At 41.9% G+C, this 20,965-nt stretch overlaps 1 protein-coding gene across 2 annotated transcripts in view; it reads right to left on the bottom strand.

Moving 5' to 3' along the window:
• The window catches only part of SETBP1 (SET binding protein 1), a 316,119-nt gene that overhangs the window by 45,296 nt on the left and 249,858 nt on the right, over positions 1–20,965 (bottom strand). Inside the window, exon 4 of one of the 2 annotated variants that reach the window (XM_043514525.1) lies at positions 4,269–5,647. The exons of the other annotated variant lie outside the window; for it this stretch is intronic. Within the exon in view, the coding sequence (XP_043370460.1) occupies positions 5,595–5,647 (53 nt within the window). The 3' untranslated portion in view covers positions 4,269–5,594. Of the gene's footprint in view, positions 1–4,268; positions 5,648–20,965 lie in introns of those variants that run through there. 2 annotated transcript variants of the gene reach the window in all.

Below are 20,965 nucleotides of genomic sequence, written 5' to 3'. Positions count from 1 at the left end.
ACTTTATTATGGCCCTTAACAGATAAAAGTGTGTGTTCTTATCTTGTGAGAACAAAGATATCTGGTGAAATAATCATGTAGCTGTGTAGCTACTGTGTGCCGACAACACAGTAAACTCAAAGTTCAGAAATAAAGGCACTCAGCTAAGACACTTAAGGGAAGCCTATAAAACTCAGATAGTTAGAAAGGTAGGTAGACAGATAATGCTAAGCTTTTATTCTGTCCCACTACATTCAAATTCTGGGAAACTACAAGTCATTTGTTAGAAAGAATCACATTAAAAATGGCTAAATGTAAGAAGGGCTGTCTGTGTCTGCAAAAAGATGGCTCAGTTTAGGGTGCTGGCCTAGAACTTGAGAGCTGGCTTCACTTCCCTGCCCTGCTACAGACTTCCTGGGTGACCTTGAGCAAGTCACTTAGGCCTTGTCTACATTGGCCGTGGCATCTAGGGTACGTAGGGTACGTGGCATCTAGGGTAGCTACACTCCACAATGAAAAGCAGGCTGCGTCCAGTGGAGTGTAGATACATGTGACAGTGAAAGGTTCTGGTAGGGAGGAGGCAGGAGAGAAAGGTTATTTCCCCATGGTGGGGAGTCTTTCATTGCAGTGGGGAGCTGCCAGACTCTTTCACCACTGCTGGAGTCTTTCACTGAGGTGGGGAAAGACTCTGGAACCAGCGTGATGCTAAACTGCTAAAACAGCAGCGTAGATGCGGTACGCACTGCTTGGGTGTGTAGAGAGCTGTGTAAGGTACATACCCATAAATTCTGCCAAGTCTTTACTCTACTCACCTCACTAGTGTCTCACTGCCTACGCTGCTTTTTATCTCTGTGCTAGGGATGTGTGCAGGGTATATACTCTGCATGCTGCTGTGAGTGGGCAGTGTAGACATACCCTTGGATGCTCTGTGCTTCAGTTTCCCATCTGTAAAATGTGGAATAATAGTGCTTCCTTACCTGAAAGGGATTTTGTGTGTGCAAAAGCATTAAAGATTGTGACTTGTGCTCAGACAGTGTAGTAATGGGCCATATCAGTTAGATACTATAGACACGTACATGTATAATTATGTGATTAGCTAGCTAGATTAGATTAGAATGTAAACTTTTGTCAGTAGTTACTATATGGTTAGAACAGGTATCTCCCATTGTATATATCTCGTCTATGGTCATTCTTACCACTCAGTTGATTTACTTTGATCCTATCCTCAAAATTGTGTATAATTTCCTCTTCCCCAGAGGCCTACACAGCTGAATTAAAATCACTAAAGGCAGCCAGGCTTTAAAAGCAGAGTGATACTGAGATGGCATCAATATTTGGTATGTTCTGTGTAAGTTACTCATAGGTTTGTCACCAGTGAGTAATGTGATTGCAGCCATATTGATGCCAATAAAATACATACATGCCACAGCAGACAGCATACACATAGAATGGGTATTTGTTATAGCAGGATGGCAAGAACTGAAAATTAATACAAATAATATTAATTTCACACACGCACACATTATATATATGTATGACAGACACGATATAATGTTATTATTTGTATTACTTTAGCATCTAGACTCTCATCTAGTTGGCGCCTGTAGCTCCAGCCCCAGAGTCGGCGCCTAAACAAGGAGCTGCATGTTAACTTCTGAGGAGCCGCATGGGGCTCCGGAGCCACAGGTTGGCCACCCCTGGTCTAAACAGACAAAGGGCAGAAGAAACAGGAAGTGTTGTTATCCCATATGGAGAACCATAGCACAGAAAGATTAAGGGTGATAGCCTGGCCTCAAGTGAAGGCAAAACTCCCGCTGACTTCAATGGAGCCTGGGTTTCACCCTAAGTGACTTGCCCAAGGTCACACAGGAAGTCTGTGCTAGAGCTAGGACTTAACTTGAGATTGCCTGAGTTCCACTCTAGTGTCTTAGCCACATCACCATCCTCATAGTACTGTACATTGACTGGAGTTGAAACAGCATTGAGCAATAGAATATTCTGCCATGCATCAGGAGCTACTATTTCTCACCAGAAGCTTTACCCTAGGAGCAATAGTTTCACTTCTACAATAAGACTTCCAGTGGAAATATAGACTGGGGCTGATTATACCAGTTAGCCTGTTCTGGTGTAGGGTGATTTTATCTACCAAAAACTGCGTGAAAGAAGTGGAGCCCAATTTAACCCCAAATGTGCCATTTCTAACTGCTCAAGAAATCAGTGGTTCAGTCTCTCACCACAGAACGTGAGCAATGCATGCTGATTTTCTTGGGAGCTAGTCACTTTCCTCAGTGGGAGAGTAGGGTTTCAGGCACATAGCTAGGGGCAGGCAATGTTGAAAAGATTGAACCATGGCTATAAGAGGGCAAGGCATCACTTGAAGACCACTGATGGTTCATGACAACAGCATCAGAAGCAAAGAGGATGATGCATCCAATAAGGAAGGTAAACAAAAAAAAAACAACAAAACCAACAACCAGGCATAGGAGGAGAAATCATCTCCAGCAATTAACAATGTAGATAAGAAATATATGGCATTATACTAGGGGACTGACTCTCGGCTCAGTACCAATACCAAGAGAAACAGTATGCCCAAGGACTAGAAGCACACAGTACATATAATGTATCCAAGAAACAGGACTTTATTGTGAATTTAACAATATTTGATATTTTTCTTAAAGCTGTAGCTTCAGGATTCATGTTATTACATGAGAATCTTGGCTTCCATTAAAAGTAACATTCAAGCCCTCCCAGTTGCACAGAAAAGCTTGAGGTCAATTCTAAATGCTCAAAAACTAGACTGCAAATAAAAAGAACCTGACATTTATTTATTTGTTTAAATCTAATGACTTTTAAGCCAATCTCAAGAATTGTGGGGGCCTGACACATGGTTTTTGAATGCCTGGGGTTTGCCAGTGCTGAATGTATGCCCATCACACATGCACCAAATGCATGTAAGATTTCCACATTATCCAAATGGCCTTCATGCAACAGGTCAGTATTCCAGAAAAATACTGATGCAGTAAGTTCATGTAACCCCCCCACCCCCAAACCCCTAAATCTATTGAGACCACATGCAACATAGGTGACAGTCAAAAGCTAAGAGCACCAAAACCACATGGGATGGCAGCACTCCATGCCAGGTTTGCCATCTGCCAGGACAAACCTGTCCTGGAATGGACTTCACCTTGTGTCCTTAACAGAATACCCCAAACACCATGTCTCTTTTCATCGAAGGCTGATCACTTTTCCTGTCAATGTGCTGCCTCACCAACTTACATAGACCTGTACTGAGATGTTTTGTCACCAAGATGACCTGGTGATTAGCTCTATGCACCCTGTTGTCATACTTTGCCCCTTGCTTCCCTCACTTTCCTTGTCCCATAGCTTGGCTGTCCTTGGTGATGCTCTCGGCTTTTGACTGTGCCTGCATTAAAGGCATGGCAAGTGGTGGAGTTTACAACTCTCTGAGGTGGCCTAGCTTTGCACTGTAATTGTCCATTTATCATGTGCATTCATCAGAAGAAGCCAGTGACACGAAGGGCATCATCACAACCACACCTCCTTTTACCTTGAAGAAGCTTACTTTCTGTTGTGCATACAATGCACTTTTTCCTCATGCTCTTCAATTTAGTGCAGTCAGGGGTGCGGGGGGAGTGGGTGCAATACTGTTTCCTTTATTCACTTCCTTCTCCCTCAGCACCTGTTGCAACTATTTGCCTCACACTCCTTCTGTGCAACAGACAGCATGGTTGTGGTCAGAATATTCCACTGCAACCTTAAAGAACATCTTTTGGCCCTAAATATACTTAGCGGAGAGGGAGGGTCTGATTCTGATCTCAATGACAGGAGTAAACTAGGAGTAACTTCATTGCAGTCAGCTTAGTGTGAGATCAGAACACGACTGAGATACAGGGATGGCCAGCCTGCCTGATTGCTTATGGCCTAAGTTGTAAGTTTTCAAAGCTTTTCTTTATCCATCTTTTTGGGTTTACCTGCTAATAGGTATTTGCTTCAAACTAAAATAATAATCTTTATAATAAAAAGAATCCAGCTGCTTCTCCCTAAATTATTTCATTTTTCTTGGATTCCTCTCTTTTTTGTAGCAGGATGGAAGCAGGGCAGATAAAAACTGGAGGCTGCAAAAAGAGAGGGTAGAGCCACCCACACATTGTAATAACAACCAGTACTTAAAATCTGGCACCACCTTTAGAAACGTTTACAGTCTTAAAAACATAATTATAAAGATACAGAAGGGGGCAAAGAAAGAAAGACATACACACAGAGAAAAATGAATGAAACAACTGTTTAATTTCTTTCTGTCATTAATACCAGAGTATTAAATTATATCCCCCAGATGAATAAAAGGACTATGTTGAGACAAAAACAAAATTCCACTGGATTGCCCTTGGATTTGTTTTGCAAATCATAATGCATGTGTACAAAGGAATTCCTTGTCCTTACAAACATTTACAGTTAAAAAATAATTAAAATCAGAAACCATCCCCTTCCACTAAAAAGAGCTTTTATTGTTCATATATTCAAAAGGTAGGATTCTCTGCTACTCTTGGCAGGGTCCTTCTCTGATCAAGACAAAGAGCAAAGTTACTCTAGAGATGTGGCAGGGCTTTTCCCAACAATTTGAGCCAATATTATGAAAGCACTGGGTGGGAATTCTTCTATTTTAATTGTTTTTTAGTGCTTTCCACCCTGGGATGGAAAGTGCTTTACAAATTGTATTAAACCTCAAAAAGTAGGAAAATATTATTATCCCCATTTTACAGATAAGGAAACTGAGGCTCGCAGCAATTAAAGGATTGACTTAAGGTCATGCACTGTCATGTTTTAACCACTAGACAATGTTCTCTGTCTGTCTCAGATCTAAGAATTCAAAATATTATTGAGTGAGTTTAGTATTATGATCATTGTATTCTATGCACATTATTAAATGACTTCTGTTTGGAATATATAATTTTTTTCCAGGTCGACTAAAATAGTTCTGACAAGGTGGGTGAGGTAATATCTTTTATTGTACCAATTTCAGGCCATGCAGGTCTATGCAGTCTTCTTTGGGTCTATGAGGCTCAAAAGCTTGTCTCTCTCACCAAGAGAAGTTGGTCCAATAAAACATATTACCTCACTCACCTTGTCTCTCTAATATCCTGGGACCGACATGGCTACAACTATACAGGTACTACATACAAAAATAGTCCTGGTGATTGAAATGCTCTGTTTGCTGCAGAACATGCCCTACCAGCTCAAACTCCCCTTCATCTTACCAATGCTCTATGGGTTTGGGCATTTCTAGGAGCGAGAAGGTACTTTGGCCTCCATGCCTATTCAATCTTTGACTTCTCTCTCTTCAGGCTGCCATTGAGGGTGTTAATTAGCAGTGAAAGTGATGGTGGTTTTCTGATGTGGCTTCAGTGGAAGTTACTCTAGAGTCTAGCTAGACTCTCAGGACCAGATATTTAGGCACCTAACTCCCATTCATTTAAATGAGGTGTAGGTGCCTAAATACCTTTGAGGGTCCAGGCCTCAGGTCCTAGATTGAGTTTGCAGTGCTGGCAGTTCAAAAAATCATCTCTTGTAAACTGAGCACACATCTGATACGGAACTCATGGAGGGATGATGAATATGGAATGTCCAAGATGCCTTCTTTGCAGAGTCACTGTTAGGGGCACAAAAGCATTTTAATTAATGATTCTAAAGCACTTTGGGAATCTCTGCTGAGAAGGGAGAAAATGTAAATAGAAAGCAGGATATGATTAGTTCCAATTCGGTTTGGTTTCAGGGCATCTGAGATTTCCCAATAAACTCAGCAACAGCAGTAAGATTAGTGTAAAGCCAGCTCTCATAAAACCATGGTAAATAATGCTGCTTATGATGAGCCAACATTGTAGCATGATATGCTGTAAAACTCTAGCTTTGTGGATTTTTTTTACCTGTATTGAATCTTGTTCAATACTTATCAAATGCCTACATGTCATTTAGTGGGCATAGCACACACTCATTTGTAAGTGTCTATTAAACCCCATAGTAGCAATTTCAATCTGTTAAACAGAGCTGGAATCTGTGGATTTGCCAGCATACAGAATATTTACCAATAGTTCTTGAAATGAAACAGTGCTAATAACAGGTATAGCACCAGCAGAAAAATATGCTAGCTTCTGAAATACTATGGACATAACCCTTGATAGTGATGGACAGAAATGACCTTTAGATATAACAACTGTATTTTAAACTACCCAGGTTTCTCCAGTTGTTTTCTCCAAACAAAAACAGACATTAAGAAAGGGTCAGATTGGGGCAGGTTAAAAAAAATAATGCAATTTAACGTCTATTCCTTGGGCAGATGTGTGGCATTTCAGCTGTATCCAATAATGCCCACTGACACCTGGTTCAGGTCTCTTCGTAGGCTCTAACAACTGTAAAGATCCCTTTCTAATGTCCCTTTAGATAGCATGTTCGCTGCTGAACAGCCTCTTACTGCCTTTAGAACATAGTGCTAATTAACGTGAACCAAGTTACAATATGTGCTAAAGATTCCAGCTTTGTTACTTATTTAATGAGCTTCATGGGATTTGAACATGAAGCTCAAAGTAACAGGGGAAACCTCATAATTAGTTTCAATTAGAAGAAGTTCCTACACATTACGACTATTTGATGAACTGCAGAGGGAGAAAGAACCACTGAACAGATACAAATCACTAGCTTTGTTTCATTTATTATTATACTTATTTCCTTCTTAATTAGTGCTGATTGGTTTATAATCCTAATTAATGCAAAGGAATTTGGAATGGTATACAATGGTATGGTTTAGAAGATGCCAGAGTATACAACTGCTAAATTATTGTTAATTGTTATTTACATGAGGACAGGAAGACTACGTAATGTGACGCCTAATTAGCATTAAGGATATGGTTTCCATTTCCAAATTCAACTAAGGCAAATGGGATAAAATGACTGTGGTTTAATTTAATATCTAGTCTCCAAAAGTCAAAGGTTACAATTCCAACATTAAAAACAAACAAAAAAAAACACAGCCAAGGAATAGATAGTGGATCTAAAGTGGACACTATTAAAACCTTTATATTTGCCATTTGCAAGTCTTTAATGTTATACTCACTACAGAGAATACAAGCAGTACCATGGTAATGTTAATTAGGCAAAACTGTAAAGATTTTAATGGTGACCACAGAAGTGACAGGCTCATAGCTATGTCTGATTGCACTAGAATGCAGTGGTTAGATATCAGCTAAAATTTGCCCTTTGGACTGCTCTTTTCACAGCTGTATTACTAGAGATGCATGATAAAGTTTCCTTTCAAAACTTGAAGCCATATATACCTCAGATAGAATTCTTGAGTTCTATTCTGACTATCACTGACCCACTCTGTGGCCTGGGGTGATCACGTACCCTATGCTTCCTCTTTCTCTTCTATAAAATGAGAATAACAGTAGTCTGTCTAGTCAATCCACTGGCATTTTTATAGCGCTTATCACTATGGTAGGTTTATGTACCTATCTCAGAGGCCTTTTGTGAGAATTAATTATGTTCATACAACTCTTTGAATATGTAAAAGGGCCATATCAGTGGCAAGTGTAATTATAGTTACCTCATTCATTAGTCTCCTAAAATGATACCAGAAGTAAAATAAAGTTTTAAAAGCAAACTTGGTGCGTGATAGGGTATATCTAAATGTTGAGCTGGCAATGTCATGTCCAGCTCAAGGGGACAAGCTAACATGCTAAAAATAGCAATGGAGATGCAGCAACATGAGCAGCTAGCCACCCTAAGCATGAGCCCTTCTGAAATGCTAAGTACATACTCAGGTGTCTATCCCCGCCTGCCGTTCATGCCACCATGGCTGCCCTGCTATTTTTAGTGCATGAGCTCAATCAGAGCTAGCGTGGGTAGGTCTACTTGAGCTGGAAATTATGCTGCCAGTCTAAAGTATAGATGTCCCATTAGAGAGAAGAAGCCCACACGTTATTTTAAGATTGCTCCCTTATTTATTTCTCCATGTACCCCAGTTTGGGTCTCTGTGAAGCATTATAAAATCAGTGGGTGTTGGAGGACTTTGCACTCTGAGTTGGGCCAAAAAAAAGGCATTTTATTGCAATAATGTTTTTTGCTGCACTCATAAACCTTAGTGGGAAGGGAATGGCCAAGATGGCCTGTTGGGTCTTTTCCATCCCTAATTTCCACGATTCTATGAAAAGCCATATTCTGCATACATCCCAGAATCATAGATAATCATTACTCATGGCTACCAGTCTGTGTTAAAAGCTGTTATGAATTCACTGCTTTTTAAAAATTTTTAACTACTTTTTTCAGCGAGAGAGTAGACATTTGATTTATAAATAATAACACAAGACACTGTCCATGCTTTACTGAGCTGCCTCATTCAAATTTGATTCAGGGCTCGGAGAGTCGGTGCTTTTGCTGCCAGCAAGTGGTCTTTCATTTACAAGATCAATTCAGATAACTCAGCGCAGCAATGAGTTTTCCTGAGCACAGATGCAGGCCTGTGCATGAAAAACACAATCTACTTTCCTGGAGAAAACAGCCCATCCAAATACGAACAACCTGCACTTCATCTGTATGGATTGCACTCATTTAGGAGACTTCAGAGGTTTAGGTCCCAATTCAGCAACATAATTAAGCACAAGTCACTGTAAGCACATGAATAGTTCCATTGGGCTTGATTCCCATTTACACTAAGCTGCTTTCGTACTACTCGGGCAGTGTAAAGAGACCTTTAAGAGGGCATATCCCACATAAGGCCCCTTTAGGCTGCTAGAGAGTGTAGAGGAGCCTGAATGTAAATGAGGATCTGGTGCTTTGAGTTCAATTGCAGTACTTACGTGCTTAAAATTAGGCACATGCTTAAATACCTTGTTGAATCGAGGCTTCCTTGCTGTAAAGAAAACTGTACTAAAAAAAAATAGGTACGTTAATAGGCTTCATGGTCCTCTGTTCTCACGACATTTTAATCCATTTAATATCCACCTACATAAATTCCCCGCTAGATATGGTGTTCTCCACTTCCTGTCTTAAACTGTCCTGCAGTGGTACCGAGCACGCTAAGCAGCGGTTGCATTCCTAACACGGCTGCATTTCAACGGTTGGTAACATTTATTTCTTCTTTATGCGTATGTGTGTGTGTGTGTGTGTGTGTGTGTGTGTGTGTACTAATTATACAACCAATTAGTAAAGCTTTCAGATTCATTTGGTGTGAGGACACTATATTGTATTGTAAATATAAGTTCATTATCATCATCATCATTAATATTTTCATTTCTTAACCTTTTACCTGATGCAAAACTTGTCTTAATGTGATAGACTCAAAGAGCTTGATCTGTTTAGCTTAATAAAGGGAAGGGTAAGGGTGACTTGATTACACTGTATAAGTAACTATATGGGGAACAAAGATTTAATAATATTTAATAAGATTTAATAATAGGCTCTTCAATCTAGCAGAGGAAGGTATAACATGATCCAATGATTGGAAGTTGAAGCTAGACAATTTCAGATTGAAAATAAGGCATACTTTTTTTTAACAGTGGGGGTAATGAGCCTTGGAACAACTTACCAAGAGTCATGGTGGATTCTCCATCACTGACCATTTTAAAATCAAGACTGGATGTTTTTCTAAAAGATCTGCTCTAGGAATTATTCCGGGGCAGTTCTATAGCCTGGGTTATACAGGAAGTCAGATTACATGATCACAATGGTCCCTTCTGACCCTGGAATCAATGAACCATTTTCGTGGGGGCAATAGAGCTGCAAGGTACCGGAACCCCTTATTAAAAGGGAACTGGCTGGCTCTTAGCTCCTCCCACTTGGCTGGTTTCTCTGGTTTCCCTGGCACATTTGCCTGCTAGCACACAAATCCTCCCATATTATCTGTCTCTTGCTTCTCTCTTCAGATGCTCCTGCTCCCTTTCTGCTATTCCCTTGCTGCAAACCTCTCTAGCTATTTTAATTAATTAATTAATTATTATAATTATACTGTATATTCTTTGGTATCCAGAGGCCCCAATCAGGACTGGGGCTCCATTGTGCTAGCTTTCACAATACATAAGAAAACACAGACCTGTCCCAAAGAGCCATCAATCTTAGGGTATGTCTACACAATGGAGACTATACCAACATAGCTATATCAGCACAACCCAGTAACACAGATGCAGCCTACAATGACAAAAGGGATTGGAACACCTCTCCAAATGATGGTCGTTACATTGACGGAAGCATTCTTCCGTTGACATTCTTCCCTTGTTTTCTCACATGCCTGACTGATGTAGTTATGTCGACTTACCTTTTTAGCATAGACCGAGTCTTAAGTACTAATCCTGAAAGCTCTTCTCCCAGGACAGACCCCTGAACTTGCAGAGAGCCCCAGTGGAGGGCTCCATGGGCACATGGACCCAACCATCATGAACAGTTTGTAATATTTAGGTCCAAATGTCAGCTAGGATTGGCACACAGATAGTATCAACTCATTTCACAAAAGGCAGCAATTGGCTGATTAGATAGTGTCTTTCTTTCTACTAATCTTAGTCAACTTTTAAAATGGTAGAGAGGTGAAAGACTTTGCATCCAGAAGCAATCTGAACCTCCTACTGGTGCAACTGTATGTCAGAATGAGCCATGGTGATGCATTTGTGAAGTGTTTTAGCGATATAAACTAGTGTCTGTCTCTCATACATTTGGAATTGCAATTTAACTATCATCATGGCCAGGCCACCATTGAAACCAACTTTTTCTCAATAGAATTTACCAAGTTAAACAAAGGTTTTGATTGACTGATCTGGGGCTTAACCCTACTCAGATTGAAGCCAGCGGGAGTTCTATTATTAATTTCAGTGGGAGCAAGAATATCTAGGACCTGATACTAGCACTCGTTACAGTAGCAACTGAGCACTTTAGAAATATCTGAGTCTTATGCACAGCAGTTGTCTTTGGTTCCACTTACTGACTGAGGTAATGCCTATCAGCAGCAGAGCAAAAACACTGTATGTTCATTTACTGGCTTAAAAAAAGAGAGAGAGAGTCTTAAAAACAGAGTGGATTAGACATTAGAGAGACGTAAGGAGACATTAGAAATTAAAAGACATGTCCTGACCATTGTAAGGAATTTAGGTGAGATCACATTTAAGGGCTAAAATCCCCAACTCTTTATCTTTCTAACCAATCATGCCTCTCAACTTTCACAGTGACAGCACTAATAAAAATCCAAGACTGTGACCCTAAATCAGAAGTTGCCTCAAACATTAAGAAACATTTCAGAAAGCTCCATATTCAAACGGCTTGAGGAATTTGATGTCTTAAGTTCTAGATTTCACTTCTTTTCGGGCTGGTGTATCATAGAATCATAGAAGATTTGGGCTGGAAGAGACCTCAGGAGGTCATCTAGTCCAACCCCCTGCTCAAATCATCCCAGTCAGGGCTTTGTCAAGCTGGGCCTTAAAAACCTCTGAGGATAGAGATTCCGCCGCCTCCTTAGGTAACCCATTCCAGTGCTTCACCACCCTCCTAGTGAAATAGTTTTTCCTAATATCCAGATGTGGCCTCACCAGTGCTGAACAGAGGGGAATAATAAATAAATAGGAGGGGAATAATAACTTATTACAGTGTTTTTATAATAGTGACCAGAGTTATTGTAAAATTGTTACCATTTGATGGCTGTTCGGTGGTCTACAGAAAATGAAGGTGTTTCCCATTCCAGTTCCCAATTCACAGGTGACCACATCACAGAACCACCATAAAATATGCTCTAATTAGCACGCTTCTTGGCAAGGAAATTGAACTGTTCACTGAAGACTGGAGGTAAGGATTGAGGCAGATTGATGGCACAGCATTGAGGAAGATTGCATTGCCAAAGACTTTGCTGTCCTTGCTGTACACTTCAGATAACGCCTTTCTCCAACGCTAAATTCAGCTGCCCTTCAGTAAACATGTGGGAGCCTTATTTGCATTTATGTTAAGCTTTTTTTTTTGTCTTTTTTTTAATTACAGAGCAAATCCTTGTATATTTTTATGTACCACATTGTAATTGACAAAAACATTAGAAAATATTAATGGATTTTAGCTGAGCTTATTGGTGGTAGCAAAACTTGAGAATTCAATTTGCTCTCTTGTAGCTGAGTGTCTAAGTCACCTTTCAGAGTAGCAGCCGTGTTAGTCTGTATTTGCAAGAAGAAAAGGAGTACTTGTGGCACCTTAGAGACTAACAAATTTATTTGAGCATAAGCTTTCGTGAGCTACAGCTCACTTCATCAGATGAAGTCTTTTCAATTAAGTCAGAAAATGATGGCTTTTTTGCAGCCTAACTCGTTAAATGTTGGAGCACAAAACAAATGGTATCAAATCATATCCTGAAAGCTGACAAAAAGTAATCTTGCAGATGTTAAATATGGATTAAGCCCAACTAGCGAGACATTTTAATATAGTTCTCCAGTACATTGCAGTTAAGTTCTGTTTATATTTTTAACAATTTGCTGTACAGGGCCTAGAAATATGGCCTTATATGAACTTCAGAATGCTGTGGCTATTAAAATATCTGCATTCACCAAGTATTATCTTCTTGTGGTATCTGAGATGCTAGGCCATGATGATTCTTGGTAAATGCTCATATTTCATTGGCCACCGCTGTATACCATTGGCCTAATTCTCATTTACACAACCGTCCCTTTGTATGACTCTAGCAGTATAACAGGGCTTGTAAATTACACCCACTCTGAGGACATTTTACACAATGTTACAGCAGTGTAACAGTGTAAAGGAGCCTAAGTGTTAATGAGAATAAGCCCTCACATACTTAAAATAACAAACTATAGCACATGCCTCTTGACTGTAATCCAGAACTCCCAGAAGATTTGTATACAAAATTAATGCTGTAAAGAATAATTTTAAAATGCTGTCTAGTATCTATGTTTGGTACATAGCCATGATTCTTTTCAGTGAACATTAGAGATGGTGTTGAATTTCTGTATGTCCTTAAACTAGTAATTCTAGTATGACTAAGTCTTCCTTAGACTTGAGGAAGTATCCGAGCGTGTGTTTGCTGGGAGGGCAGGGAGAGAGCCTGAGTGAGTGTCTGATTGGCTGCTAGCCTGCAGGGGGCGGGCATTAGGGTGTCTGTGTGTTTGCGTCAGGGAAGCCTGGCTGTTTGAAAATAGCCAGAGCCTCGCGAACCAGCTGAGCAGCGGGGACAGCAGAGCAGCTCACAGCAGGAGTTTGCCTGGGAGTTCGCCTGGAGTGAGCCCAGTGAGGCTTACATCTTGCCAACGTCTCTGAGGAAGCTCATAGTAGGTAGGTGATATGGAAGGGGGGGGGGTTCAGCTATTGTGACCTGCACTGGATGTGCCATGTTTGTCTTTCTTCCACAGGACAGAAGCGACTTTGTCTGTACGAAGTGCAAGCTGGTCTCCATATTGGAAGAGAAGATTGAAGGTCTGGAGCAACAGGTAACGACCCTGCGTTGTATACGAGAGACTGAGGATTTTCTGGACCAAACTCAGGATAGCCTTCTAGGGGCACAAAGCTCTAAAGATATAGAGCAGGTTGCACAGAGGAGCCAAGAGGCCAGTGAAGAAGCTTGGCAACATGTGACCTCCAGAAGAGGTAAGCGGAATGTCCGGGTTCCAGTAACACAGACACAGGTAACTAACCGCTTTCATGTTCTCTCCACAGGTACCAATGCGGAGAGTGGACCAGATGATATGTCTGGGGGGAGAAAGCAGAAGGAGACCCCGCTGGTTGGGAGGCATGAGATGCGATGTCCTGAGGTTGGGGGTTCCACGACCACCACTCCCAAGAGGAGAAGGCGGGTGGTGGTGGTCGGGGACTCTCTCCTCCGGGGGACTGAGTCATCTATCTGCCGCCCTGACCGGGAAAACCGAGAAGTCTGCTGCTTGCCAGGGGCTAAGATTCGTGATGTGACGGAGAGACTGCCGAGACTCATCAAGCCCTCGGATCGCTACCCCTTCCTGCTTCTCCACGTGGGCACCAATGATACTGCCAAGAATGACCTTGAGCGGATCACTGCGGACTACGTGGCTCTGGGAGGAAGGATAAAGGAGTTGGAGGTGCAAGTGGTGTTCTCGTCCATCCTCCCCGTGGAAGGAAAAGGCCTGGGTAGGGACCGTCGAATCGTGGAGGTCAACGAATGGCTACGCAGGTGGTGTCGGAGAGAAGGCTTTGGATTCTTTGACCATGGGATGGTGTTCCATGAAGGAGGAGTGCTGGGCAGAGACGGGCTCCATCTTACGAAGAGAGGGAAGAACATCTTTGCCAGCAGGCTGGCTAACCTAGTGAGGAGGGCTTTAAACTAGGTTCACCGGGGGAAGGAGACCAAAGCCCTGAGGTAAGTGGGAAAGCGGGATACCGGGAGGAAGCACAGGCAGGAATGTCTGTGAGGGGAGGGCTCCTGCCTCATACTGGGAATGAGGGGCGATCAACAGGTTATCTCAAGTGCTTATATACAAATGCACAAAGCCTTGGAAACAAGCAGGGAGAACTGGAGGTCCTGGTGATGTCAAGGAATTATGACGTGATTGGAATAACAGAGACTTGGTGGGATAACTCACATGACTGGAGTACAGTCATGGATGGTTATAAACTGTTCAGGAAGGACAGGCAGGGCAGAAAAGGTGGGGGAGTAGCACTGTATGTAAGGGAGCAGTATGACTGTTCAGAGCTCCGGTACGAAACTGTGGAAAAACCTGAGTGTCTCTGGATTAAGTTTAGAAGTGTGTGCAACAAGAGTGATGTCATGGTGGGAGTCTGCTATAGACCACCGGACCAGGGGGATGAGGTGGATGAGGCTTTCTTCCGGCAACTCACGGAAGCAACTAGATCGCATGCCCTGATTCTCATGGGTGACTTTAATTTTCCTGATATCTGCTGGGAGAGCAATACAGCGGTGCATAGACAATCCAGGAAGTTTTTGGAAAGCGTAGGGGACAATTTCCTGGTGCAAGTGCTAGGGGAGCCAACTAGGGGGAGCGCTTTTCTTGACCTGCTGCTCACAAACCGGGTAGAATTAGTGGGGGAAGCAAAAGTGGATGGGAATCTCGGAGGCAGTGACCATGAGTTGGTTGAGTTCAGGATCCTGACGCAGGGAAGAAAGGTAAGCAGCAGGATACGGACCCTGGACTTCAGGAAAGCAGACTTTGACTCCCTCAGGGAACAGATGGCCAGGATCCCCTGGGGGACTAACATGAAAGGGAAGGGAGTCCAGGAGAGCTGGCTGTATTTCAAGGAATCCCTGTTGAGGTTACAGGGACAAACCATCCCGATGAGTCGAAAGAATAGTAAATATGGCAGGCGACCAGCTTGGCTTAATGGTGAAATCCTAGCGGATCTTAAACATAAAAAAGAAGCTTACAAGAAGTGGAAGGTTGGACATATGACCAGGGAAGAGTATAAAAATATTGCTCGGGCATGTAGGAAAGATATCAGGAGGGCCAAATCGCACCTGGAGCTGCAGCTAGCAAGAGATGTCAAGAGTAACAAGAAGGGTTTCTTCAGGTATGTTGGCAACAAGAAGAAAGCCAAGGAAAGTGTGGGCCCCTTACTGAATGAGGGAGGCAAGCTAGTGACAGAGGATGTGGAAAAAGCTAATGTACTCAATGCTTTTTTTGCCTCTGTTTTCACTAACAAGGTCAGCTCCCAGACTTCTGTGCTGGGCAACACAAAATGGGGAAGAGATGGCCAGCCCTCTGTAGAGATAGAGGTGGTTAGGGACTATTTAGAAAAGCTGGACGTGCACAAGTCCATGGGGCCGGACGAATTGCATCCGAGAGTGCTGAGGGAATTGGCGGCTGTGATTGCAGAGCCCTTGGCCATTATCTTTGAAAACTCGTGGCGAACGGGGGAAGTCCCGGATGACTGGAAAAAGGCTAATGTAGTGCCCATCTTTAAAAAAGGGAAGAAGGAGGATCCTGGGAACTACAGGCCGGTCAGCCTCACCTCAGTCCCTGGAAAAATCATGGAGCAGGTCCTCAAAGAATCAATCCTGAAGCACTTAGAGGAGAGGAAAGTGATCAGGAACAGTCAGCATGGATTCACCAAGGGAAGGTCATGCCTGACTAATCTAATCGCCTTTTATGATGAGATTACTGGTTCTGTGGATGAAGGGAAAGCAGTGGATGTATTGTTTCTTGACTTTAGCAAAGCTTTTGACACGGTCTCCCACAGCATTCTTGTCAGCAAGTTAAGGAAGTATGGGCTGGATGAATGCACTATAAGGTGGGTAGAAAGCTGGCTAGATTGTCGGGCTCAACGGGTAGTGATCAATGGCTCCATGTCTAGTTGGCAGCCGGTGTCAAGTGGAGTGCCCCAGGGGTCGGTCCTGGGGCCCGTTTTGTTCAATATCTTCATAAATGATCTGGAGGATGGTGTGGATTGCACTCTCAGCAAATTTGCGGATGATACTAAACTGGGAGGAGTGGTAGATACGCTGGAAGGGAGGGATAGGATACAGAAGGACCTAGACAAATTGGAGGATTGGGCCAAAAGAAATCTAATGAGGTTCAATAAGGATAAGTGCAGGGTCCTGCACTTAGGATGGAAGAATCCAATGCACCGCTACAGACTAGGGACCGAATGGCTCGGCAGCAGTTCTGCGGAAAAGGACCTAGGGGTGACAGTGGACGAGAAGCTGGATATGAGTCAGCAGTGTGCCCTTGTTGCCAAGAAGGCCAATGGCATTTTGGGATGTATAAGTAGGGGCATAGCGAGCAGATCGAGGGACGTGATCGTTCCCCTCTATTCGACACTGGTGAGGCCTCATCTGGAGTACTGTGTCCAGTTTTGGGCCCCACACTACAGGAAGGATGTGGATAAATTGGAAAGAGTACAACGAAGGGCAACGAAAATGATTAGGGGTCTAGAGCACATGACTTATGAGGAGAGGCTGAGGGAGCTGGGATTGTTTAGTCTGCAGAAGAGAAGAATGAGGGGGGATTTGATAGCTGCTTTCAACTACCTGAAAGGGGGTTTCAAAGAGGATGGCTCTAGACTGTTCTCAATGGTAGCAGATGACAGAACGAGGAGTAATGGTCTCAAGTTGCAATGGGGGAGGTTTAGATTGGATATTAGGAAAAACTTTTTCACTAAGAGGGTGGTGAAACACTGGAATGCGTTACCTAGGGAGGTGGTAGAATCTCCTTCCTTAGAGGTTTTTAAGGTCAGGCTTGACAAAGCCCTGGCTGGGATGATTTAACTGGGACTTGGTCCTGCTTTGAGCAGGGGGTTGGACTAGATGACCTTCTGGGGTCCCTTCCAACCCTGATATTCTATGATTCTATGATTCTATGATTCCTCATCAAATATAAATGGTCAAAACGTCCCTCTTCCTGGCTGGATAAAGTCAGATGAAAAGATGACATCTGGGTCTAACCTTCAGAGATTTTTTTTTTAAAGTGCAATAAGTTAGTCTTACTCTGAGATGAATTCTACCCACCTTTCTAGTGGTGCAACAGAAATGAATGCAACAGACAACCATGGATGTAACTGACAGGAGAATGGTTTCAGAGTTGCAGCTGTGTTAGTCTGTATTCACAAAAAGAAAAGGAGTACTTGTGGCACCTTAGAGATTAACAAATTTATTTGAGCATAAACTTTTGTGAACTACAGCATCCGATGAAATGAGCTGTAGCTCATGAAAGCTTATGCTCAAATAAATTTGTTAGTCTCTAAGGTGCCACAAGTACTCCTTTTCTTTTTGACAGGAGAATGTTCCCCCTTTCCTGTCCCTCAGTTATCCAAATCCCAGGAGAACACAAATCTGTTTCCAACAACTGCATGGGGCTTGAATAATTGGGGTTCTATTGTATTTTCTAGAGTGTTTAAAGCACTTGAAGATCTTTGTTATAAATGTTAGGTATTCGTATTATTGTCTTCTCTTAATTTGGATGAAACAAATCCATACACTCGGAAAACAATTACTCCTTCAGGGCATCTTGTGGAGTTCCAAGATAGATGTATTGTAAGTTGGAACCCCATGGCTTATAGCATGAGATCTAAAGTTTAGTAAATATTAACCTATTTTGCACTTTTTCCTCCCAGTGACTTGAAGGTGAATAGGATGCTTTGCAAGTTTTGAAATCTGATAACTCGATTATTTCTCTACCAGTTGATAAGGGAAATGTTACTCTGCGTACAGGGAAAACTGATTACGAAGGTACCAATGTTTTGCCCTTATCTAGGATCAGTCCATGGAAGTCATATTGAAATGTGATCTCTCTACAAAAGCCTGATAATATCAAAGCAAACAAGAAAGGTTCTGGGAAAGAAATAGGTTTTGTTCGATAAAACCCCCTGACTATAGCAATGAATGAATCTCATATTCATGGCTTAGGAAAACTGTGCAAGCCTCAGGGCAGGTCTCAGAAGCGCTACACTGGCACAGCTACACCCATGCAGATGTGCTGCTGTAGTGCGTCTGCTGAAGATGTTCTATGCTGATGGGAGAGCGCTCTCCCATTGGCATAATTACTCTACCTCCATGAGAGGCTGAAGGTATGTCAAGAAGGAGAGCGTCTCCCGTTGACATAGTGCCGGTGTGGACAGCACTTAGGTCACTGTAACTTGTGTCGCTCAGAGGGGTGTCTTTTTCACAGTCCGAGAGACATAAATTAGATTGACTTAAGTGGTAGTGTAGACCGGCCCTAAGAGTGCTCCTTATATAATGTGTCAAAGACCCACTGCCCCAGAAAGACACAATTCATTTGTCCTCTTCCTAGAACAAGGAGATGCTTGGAAAGCAATAATGCTGAATGATATCTATAGCTGATAAGGGACACCAACTAGATCCAAGCTTATAATTCAATATGGAGGCACAAGCAAAAATAAAAGCCAGTGTGATTTGGGGCAGCATATACAAATGCATCGCCTCACAGAGCAAGGAGGTGATAGTTTCTCTCTACAGTCCACTGGTGGGATTGTACCCTTTCCAGCGCTGCAGATTACATAACAATAAGATGTTGGCCAACTGGAAGATGTTTAGTGAAGTTTTTAACCTAAGCTGGTAAGAATAAGCTTAGGGGGTCTTTCATGCAGGTCCCCACATCTATAACCTAGAGTTCAGAATGGGGAAGGAATCTTGCCATGGTGGCAGAGCAGTGGGATCATTTTGAGATCATTTTGAACCAAAAGCACAGCAGGATTTTAAAAGATTTTGTAAAAGGCGATTGCAGCTGTAGATTCTGTCTCTCTGCCTAGGGACAGAGCAGCAGGCATAACAAAAGGATATTTCTGTAAATTTTCCTCAGCTGCCAATAAAATAGTAATGGTTGGTTGTAGATTTGGGTGAAGGTTCTTCTTTAATCTGAACTGATCGGAGCTTCTTGTTTATGTGCACACAGGCACAAATTTGAAATTTTCAAAGCAGTCTAGAGAATGTATTTTTCATAGATTCTAAGTCCAGAGGTGACCTTGTGATCATATATAACATGGGCCATAAAACTTTCCTGAAATAATTCCTGTTTGAACGAGAGAATATAGTTTAGAAAAAAAAACATCCAATCTTGATTTTAAAATGCCCAGTGATGGACAGTCCACCAAAACACTTGGTAAGTTGTTCCAATGATTAATCACCCTCACTGTTAAAAATTTACAGCTTATTTCCACTCTGAATTTGTCTATCTTCAGGTTCTAGCCATTGGATTGTGTTATATCTTTCTTTGCTAAACATATAATCTTCCAGTGAAATGAATGGAAGGTATATTCCTAAATACCATTCATGGCTTTGAAAATCTCAATCTTTATTTTTAAAAGATTCTCTGTATTTACGTAAGAGACAGAAACAGCTCTAGATGTAACTGTGAATTTAGGATGAATGATATACATATTAAAAATTGTGAGCATAACTTTTAAAACAAGCCTCTCATTATGTGTTCACATAAAACTGCAGTTGCAGATTATGGCAGTTAGATGACTCAATAGCACATTCAAAACAGGTAATTAGACATCCAGCTGCCATCATCTGCACCTTCAATTTACTTTGCCTGAACTTAATTTTGGAAGCAAACTGAGAGACCAGTTTTAAAACTCAGTGCCTAAAAAATCGTTTGAAGGGTGAATGAAGTGCAGTAGTTGCCTTACTTTCTGTGAGTCTAATGTTGTATTCTGTTAAAATAATCAATTAGGCCAAAGGTCTAGGGTGACCAGTTTTCCCGATTTTATAGGGACAGTCCCGATAGTCGGGGCTTTTTCTTATATAGACACCTATTACCCCCGCCCTCTGTCACGATTTTTCACACTTGCTCTCTGGCCCCCCTACAAAGGTCTGAAGAATAATTCTGCACTCAAAGGTGGATGGACTACTTAACCTAATAATTCTTGTGATTCTTATTTATGGACTAATTGCCTGCCAAATATAATTTCTTCTTAAAAACAAATCTTTGTTTTATTAGATCAAATAAAGTGCCCCAAATGTGAACCTTATAAAAGAACCTTTAATTTTTTTCACATTCTCATTGTTTATATAATATAAATGCCGACACAACCTTCACTGTAGCAGGGCAACCATGCTGCTTCTATGATAACCTCATAAAGCTTTCCTGTTTGAAGGTTCTATTATTGTCAGAAAGATGAATGATAAAACAACTTTATATTGTGCGATCGGCAGATTTTATCGACAAAGGTGTCAAGAGCAGAAGACCGGGGAGTCTCTTGGCTTGTCAGGAGATAAATAAGTAGGATCTTTGACGCTCTTAGCTTTATTCAATTTGTTTAGAAACAACTTGACTGTGAGCATTGATTCGATGTGAGACCAGTTATGGATTTTTAGGTAGGTACATACACACAATGGGAGTAATGGATGGCTCTGAACCGAGTACAAGGCTGCAATCCACTTGGGAGGCCTCACTGATGTCACAGATCAAACAAGTGCTGTTGTAGGAACATGGAAGATCAGGGGGCAGATGGCAAGGTAGGAGGTGAGGTCTGGTGCTCCAGTGGAAGTGATTTCTTC

This window comes from Dermochelys coriacea, chromosome 5 (genome assembly GCF_009764565.3).
Source record: "Dermochelys coriacea isolate rDerCor1 chromosome 5, rDerCor1.pri.v4, whole genome shotgun sequence".
Taxonomy (NCBI): domain Eukaryota; kingdom Metazoa; phylum Chordata; order Testudines; family Dermochelyidae; genus Dermochelys; species Dermochelys coriacea.
The sequence above is the reverse complement of the archived record's forward strand: the minus strand, read 5'-3'. Positions and strand labels throughout refer to the sequence as shown.